General features: G+C 39.1%; 1 protein-coding gene across 1 annotated transcript; it reads left to right on the top strand.

The window, feature by feature from the left end:
* Window positions 1-2,125: 2,125 nt before the first annotated feature.
* Window positions 2,126-4,804, top strand: LOC147423671 (putative xyloglucan 6-xylosyltransferase 3). Its single transcript, XM_086501953.1, has 2 exons — window positions 2,126-2,887; window positions 4,060-4,804. Exons 1-2 carry the CDS (start codon window positions 2,150-2,152, stop codon window positions 4,621-4,623), a joined length of 1,302 nt encoding a protein of 433 aa, XP_086358079.1. The 5' UTR covers window positions 2,126-2,149; the 3' UTR covers window positions 4,624-4,804.
* The last annotated feature ends 2,591 nt before the right edge of the window (window positions 4,805-7,395 follow it).

The following is a 7,395-nucleotide window of genomic DNA, read 5'->3' as shown; positions in this document are numbered from 1 at the left end:
GCAAAGAAGCTAATTATTTTAAGGTAAATAGAAGCGTCTTGGCAAGGTATAAGGAGCACAACACTTTTTGTGAGTTACAAATGTCGCAACATGCATCTGACATTGATTTATTTAAAGGGGGGAATGTTATACTTTTATAAAAGAGCATATAATAGTTCTCTGCAAGGTTGCTTTCCCCTTCACCTTGGCTGACATGACGTGTTTAGCGACTGCATCTTTGCACCTTAATTAACCCATTTAATAGGCCTATGGCTATATTATTATATAAAATATTTAATTGTTTTATTGTCTAGGTTACTTGTCTTCCCGAGGATATCTTACAACCTTTGAGATGTTTCTTGTTTTAAGCTTTGTCCTGGCAAAATGACCTAGCTGGATTCCTATTGAAAGGAATTTGCTCGAGAGAGTGATACAACTTTCAAAACCTGGCAAATAATTGAGAGAGAGAGAGAGAGAGAGAATGAGATCGATTGGTTGTTGAGTGTGTGTGTGTGTGTGTGTGTGTGTGTGTGTGTGTGTGTGCGCTTGAAAGAGAGATAGAGAGTGAGATCAACTAATGTTCACTCTGTGTGTGTGTGTGTGTGAGAGAGAGAGAGAGAGATAATGGGAAATTGCCTTGCTTTCTTAGGAGCCATGACTTCAAGGGATCTTGCAACAACATCAACTGGCCTCATGCATGTTCATTCTCTCCACCTCTTACAGAGATGCTTCTAGCTAGACTAACTATGATACCCTTGACCTCAACAAGTGCTTCTCCAACAATATGAGAGAGAGAGAGAGAGAGAGAGAGAGAGAGAGAGAGACCCCACCCTCTTTCTAATGAAAAATGTGGGAAAAAAAATTAGCACTTTTTTTGCAAACTATCATTCTAAACAGAGAAATGTTAGAGCATGCTATATGATTTGAAACTCTCAACAAACTATAGTAGATATTGCAATGTAGCAATGGAAATTGAGACTATGCAAAGTGGTCATAGCCACGTGGTCGATCGACAATGCTATGTAGCAGCGAGAAAGTTTGTGTGCACAATGGAGAGGAAGGAGAGATCTTATTTGCGACAACATGATGGTAATAGGTTGGTTGGTAGGCGAGTCAGTGTATTCAAGGTACTAGTCCATAGATCCAATGACAGTAATATAGGTGCGCCAAAACTAGCCTAGGTAATGATGGACACAAGAGCTTTATAAAGGAAGGGTTGTCATCATGTATGCATTATCATGATGTAAGAGCTATGTAAGGGAACGGTTGGCATCATGTATGCACTATCATCAGACAAGGGTGTGGGAGAGACATTGTAGTGCAGTTGGAGTGGGATTGTGCTCGGTGTGGCATAAAATAGAAGGAAGCCAAGGCAAGGTAGCACACAAGGGATAAAGAAGCATGACTAGATATGGGCAAAAAAAGAGAGGGGGGATATTGGATAGTGTGTGTATCCATGCACCCTTATGGTGTGTCTCATATGACATGAGTGTGTTTGTGTTGTATGCTATTGTATGTGCAATACATGTGCAACATGCATATTGCAACATCATATATGTTGCCTTGGAGAGGAGAAAAGCAATGAAATAAACGAATCCATGTTTTTCTTTGTCGCAACAACTAGCGGGTCACATACTAGTAAGGACGTGCTCACGCGAGGCTTAGTTATCTGTAAGCCTGACCATGGCAGGTACGGACGCTGAGGGTGTGGTGACAAGTAGCAACGGAGAGAGAGAGAGAGAGAGAGAGAGAGAGAGAGAGAGAGAGAGAGACTAGGCGCAACAAGAAAGAGAAGATGCAGTTGACCGTCAACTAACCGGCATAGTTGGTGTAACTATGCCTTTTTTGGCGTAGTTAAACAACTAAGCTAGTAAAAGGATGCTTGTGTAAGATTTGGTCGGGTGTAACTAAGCCTCGCGTGACCATTGCCTAACTTAGCTATGTATCTCATTATTGTAAAAACCAAGACAAGAAAATGGTATTTTTTTCGCTCGAAAGAAATGCATCGGCAACACGTGCTCATCATTCCGAGGAAGCTTGCTAGCTGTACTGTGGCGGGCGATTCAAAACTTGCGAAGTTCAAAGCTCATGGGATCGATCAACACAAGAAGAAGAAGAAGGTTCCAGCTCCATTGCCGAGAAGACAAGCACCAGGCAGAGCAGCAAAGCTATGAAGCTCCTGTTCGGCCTATCTTTCCTCATTACCCTCTTAATCCTCTATCGCCCCAACGTAGAAATCCACAGAGCAAGCAGCGGTGCCCATCGCTACTCTAGACTAGAGGTTTTGACGAAGGGGGAGTACAGCAGTAGCAACCACAGCTTCAGCGGCCATGGCGACCTTGAAAGCTTGCTTTCCCAGTGGCAGCTGGCTCTAAGGAAAGCGCAGGGATATGGCTCTTCAGAGGATGGGGATTCACAAAAGACACATGAACACAGAAAGCTGCGACGGGCAAGATCAACAGAGGTGCTGCGTGAGGGGCTTTCAAGGAGAGCCAGATTGTATGAAAAAACTAGGGTTTTCATGGATTTGGGCTCAAAAAGCAATTCTGAAGAAGTCCAAGGAGACAGTGACAGTATCACCTTCATGCTGGTTACCGGAGAGCGGCCGAGCGTATGCAAGAGTGCAGAAGGTGCACATGTGCTCTTGCAATCTTACAAGAACAAGGTGGAGTACTGTAGCTTGCATGGATGCAAGGTGTGGTACATGTTGGAGTCATGGGAGGAGGGATTCTACGGAGTTTGGGCGCGCTATCCGGCCTTGCTTCGCCTCATGCGCTCTCTACCGTCTGTGGAATGGTTCATGTGGATGGATGCGGATGCTGTCTTCACCGACTACAACTTCTCCATCCCCTTCCACCTATACAATGCTTGGAACAAGAACTTCATTGCTCATGGATTTCCCCACTTGGTATGCCTCTCTCCTTGGTCATTATAATGCTTATTGAAAGCCCTTAGTGAGTAGTTGGGGGCTCCATTGTATAATCATGTTAATATACCACGTGAGTTCAGTAAGAGGGGTTTTTTATTTTTGAAAATTTAAGCAATTTAACAAAGATACAGGAATGAGAGGCTATTTAAATACATTTTGAAAAATCCCCACTAATTTACCAAAAAAGAGGGGTCAATCTATTCATGTCAAGAATTTAAGAAAGGGATCTTTTAAGTACCCAATGAATATACATTATGTAACGGGATTCTTAATAGTGGACCCCCCAAGTAGAGCAATATTTGCAGAGATAGAGGATTAAGGCAGTGGTCACGCAATGCGTAGTTATAAATGATTCTTGAAATAATTGCATCTCTTAAATGGTCACACCTACACCACGTTGTCTTATATATACAATTATGTAAGCCTACAAGTCTTTTTGTAACTGCGTTGATTTTGGCATAGTTGTAGTTAGGCCAAATGTATATTAGGGAAAAATACCAAAATGTCTTTGAAATTTGTGAAATTTTTCAAGTGACCTCTCAAAAATTAAAAATTACCCAAATATCCCTCATATTTGATCAAAATTTTCCACAATTTTATCGAAATTCTCAATATACCCCTCATTAATTCCAAAATACAATCCCCCCTCATTAAACTATAATGATCGAAAGCGCCACATGTCCAAAGTTGTGGTGGAATATTGGCTCTTAATCGTCAGTAATATTAGGAGTATGATTTTTGATCGTATTGTATAGCTCATTATTTATAGACACAAATGATAGTATTTGTCAACTTATTGGTCAAAATGTTTGAACTAAAATGCTCAAAGAGAGATCTTTATTTTATCAAAAAAGGATTAGGCATGTGAATATTGGAGCAATCCATTAAAAATTGGTAGAAGGGTATTCTGGGAATTTTTTAGATTTTAGGATATTTTTTAGTATTTTCACAAAATTCAAGAGTATTTTGGTGATTTTTTTTGATACATTATTTATAAGTAGTGCATGCGTGATCACATCCTATCGAGAGAGTTTTGTTTTGTTTTTGTTTCTTTTTTTTGTAATGGTGGGGTTTTTTTTGCATCAAATGCCCCTTTTTTACCTCTAAATGATGTTTTGCATAAGTTTGAACAATGTATTTTGTAAATGCAGCTCTATGGGGAAGAGGGGAATTGGTTTTCCTTGAATGCTGGCATTTTCTTGATCAGAAATTGCCCATGGTCATACAAGTTTTTGGAAATATGGAGGGAATTGGGGAAGAGGGAAAGGAGACAAGAGGCAAAGAGGGCATTTAACGAGGAGATTGCAAATAGACCACGTGATTTGAGGGCGGATGACCAAAGTGCACTCATATATATGTTGCGCCAATTGCGAAATGCGACGCAAGACGTCGTTCACATGGAGGCTGCCTACTTCCTACATGGGTATTATGAGCTTATGGTGGATAGATATGAAGAGATGATGGAGAAGGGGCGCCATCTGATGCGTGATGATGAACAATGGCCATTTACAACTCACTTTTGTGGGTGTAGCTTTTGTGGGAGCAAAGAACCTGTCTCCCCTCGTTGCCTTCTTGGTTTTACGCGCGCTTACACTTTTGCCCACAACCAATTCTTGCTATCTACCAAAGCTAACCTTTTCCACCCCAATCTAAACTCTTCTAACCTTATGACCATCCGCCAACCATCCACTAAAACACAAGCTCTATTATTATGAGGACCATCTTAGCAACAATTGAATCTCTATATTTTTATTGAGAAGGAAAATTTACCTCTATCTCTATGATATGCATTATTTGCCTTTTGTCTTCCATGTATGCATTAGATTTCCAACTATACTTTGCGTTGGACTTTCTACAATTTGATATGATTGTAGGTCTTATGCAGAATTTTCTCAAGCTAAGAAACATGTCTCATGAAAGCTTGTGCATTTTGGTCTCCAACAACATTACCGTTTATTTTTTGCTTATTAGGCACAAGTACACCATGATGTACAAAACTCTCTCTCTCTCTCTCTCTCTCTCTCTCTCTCTCTCTCACACACACACACACACACACACACACACACACACACACACAATTACACCTTGTGACAACATACTTACAATTATGATAGGGAATCGGGACAAGATTGGTAATGGGAAAGGGGATCAGGGATTATGGACCCAAAAAATGCCCAACCCTTGTGACTATGAATATATGTGTTGTCCTATAGATCGACTTCGGCCGCAAAAAGTTGTTCATAAAAAATCTCTCTCTCTCTCTCTCTCTCTCTCTCTCTCTCTCCACCAACTTGCAAGCCATCAATGGTATGTGCTACTAAACCATATGCAAACACCCCCCCCCTCCTTTTCAAATTTCAAGTCACATGCATAGAGACTAATTTGCTACATATGTTTCCTCCATACTTCCACGCTATATACCTTCTTACTCCTCATTGTTACCACCATTGTGTATTTTTCCTCTTCTTGCCTCCTACTGCTAATTCATATTCTTTCTTGCAATATCTTCCTTGTACTTTCCAATCACTTATCCATCTTTGTCTATTTAACTTGCTCTCCCTTCCACTCTCTGGAGTCTGTTTTTCAACTTTTTTTTGGAAAAGTTAGTGAAGTATCTAGGGATGAAAGGTTACATTGTCTTGAGCACGAGCTCAAGGGAAATGAGCTCTTTTAGTAGTTAGATTGCCTAGGGTTGAGAAATTACATCCAATTAGATCAACGTTTCCGTCGTGCACCCTCATTTGTACAAGGACTTCATTGTGCTAGACGATAACATGTACCAACCATCTAGAGAAGTATCTTAAGGCTAAGAAAATTCTCTCTATGCACTAGAGGGCATATGGTTCACAAATAATAACATTAACACTAGGTTTGTGTTTGAGCCATTTAAGTGGCTTAAGCCACAACTGTGGGCTGGGCACGCCATTCTATAAATTTTTCTTTAAGACTACCTTATTTTCATGAAACCATGAAGATAAGATATCAATGAGGTCCAATCACATAGAGGAACATTTTAGTATATCATTTATCCCAAAAATGTAGAAAATGAAAAATAGTAAAAAGCCACTAAACTAGCTTTAAAATTTGATAGCATACATGTTTTGGAGGCCTAAAAAGATTTCACAGTCTTTTTAAAAAACCTAATATATACATAAATTCTTATTGTATGCATGGCCAAGTATTTTTCAAATAAGTTTCAATGTGCTTTGAAGGTTTTTGAGGGGTCTACATGGGATATCAAAACTTTTGAGCAAGTTTTTCTTGATTGTACCTTAAAGATAACCCTTGAAAAATATTAATTTTATATAGAATTATTTATCTATACTTGTTTTTAACTCCCTACATGCCTTGAGCACAAATCCCTGAAAGCTGTTGTTGAGGTTTTCTATGGTTGGTGAGAATAAGAATGTACACAAAAGATACTTATAGCCACTAAAGTGGCTTATGTTCACACAACCCTAGTGTTAATCACATTATCCATCATTAACACAAGTGGATTTAGATGAACGAGCAAAGGTTGATGACGATGGAGAAAATTGTGAACATGAGGAGAAAGTTCCTACAAATCATCAAAATGATCATTTAAAAAAAAAAATCCTATTATTTGTCTATGGAAACACTATTTTGGGCCTTTAGTCTCACACTACATTGAAATTAGATAAGCCCTAAAACTTTTTATAGATTGATTTCTTTCTAATATTATAAGATAGTTGAATCCATTGAAAAACCAATAGCTTTTCTATTTTTAGCATAAATGTGCGTTGGTACATAAGAGTGCTACATCTTAAGCTTAACCTATAGAAATATAATGAATGGCATAGACAATCCTTGCCTTTTTGTAGTAACTACGGCATTCGGGTCATGTGTTACTGGATGATTTAGGGTTAGATGTTCATAAATCATATAGGTAGACTAGGATAGTAAGTTTTAATACCTTGTTGCATTAGGATGGAAAGTTGAAAACCTCCTGTCAAAAATGTTTTCATAACAACAATGCACTAATTGTTCTCATCTTGATTGTTTGAGCACTTGCTCTTACTTTTAAGATTGGCTTGGCATAGGGAGTTTTCTTGGTTGTTCTAAACCTTAGTTTCTTACTTCCAAGTGGACAAGAGACATAATAGAAGACCTCTTGGTTATTATGAGGTAAAACTTTTACCTCCAAGCAAGCTTTATCTGTAGTTAGGGCATATACTAGGGCTTGTTTAGTGGAGAAAAAAATTTTGTTGGCCTTCCCAACCAACGAGACAACCGACAAGAAGCATATGGCATAACACTTACAATGGCAGCAATCACGAATAAAACTTCATCACCATTGGTAAAATATATTGAGGAACAATACTCAAATGATGAACCAAACATGGAGCCATACATTCAAGTAGGCTTGGGACATGGTAAGCTCAGCTTTGATCATGCTAATGTTTATGGAGGAAGTGCTATGGTAAGCTCATCTTTGATGCTTATGTTGATGGGGGAAGTGCTTTGAA

This window comes from Adiantum capillus-veneris, chromosome 26 (genome assembly GCF_014529385.1).
Source record: "Adiantum capillus-veneris isolate H3 chromosome 26, ASM1452938v2, whole genome shotgun sequence".
Classification (NCBI taxonomy): Eukaryota; Viridiplantae; Streptophyta; class Polypodiopsida; order Polypodiales; family Pteridaceae; genus Adiantum; species Adiantum capillus-veneris.
Note: the sequence above shows the minus strand (reverse complement) of the source record. Positions and strands in the feature narration are given on the sequence as shown.

Coding starts and splice junctions, on each gene's coding strand:
- LOC147423671 (XM_086501953.1), top strand. CDS start 2,150: ATGAAGCTCCTGTTCGGCCTATCTTTCCTCATTACCCTCTTAATCCTC. Junction 2,888..4,059: donor CTCATGGATTTCCCCACTTG/GTATGCCTCTCT, acceptor TTGTAAATGCAG/CTCTATGGGGAAGAGGGGAA.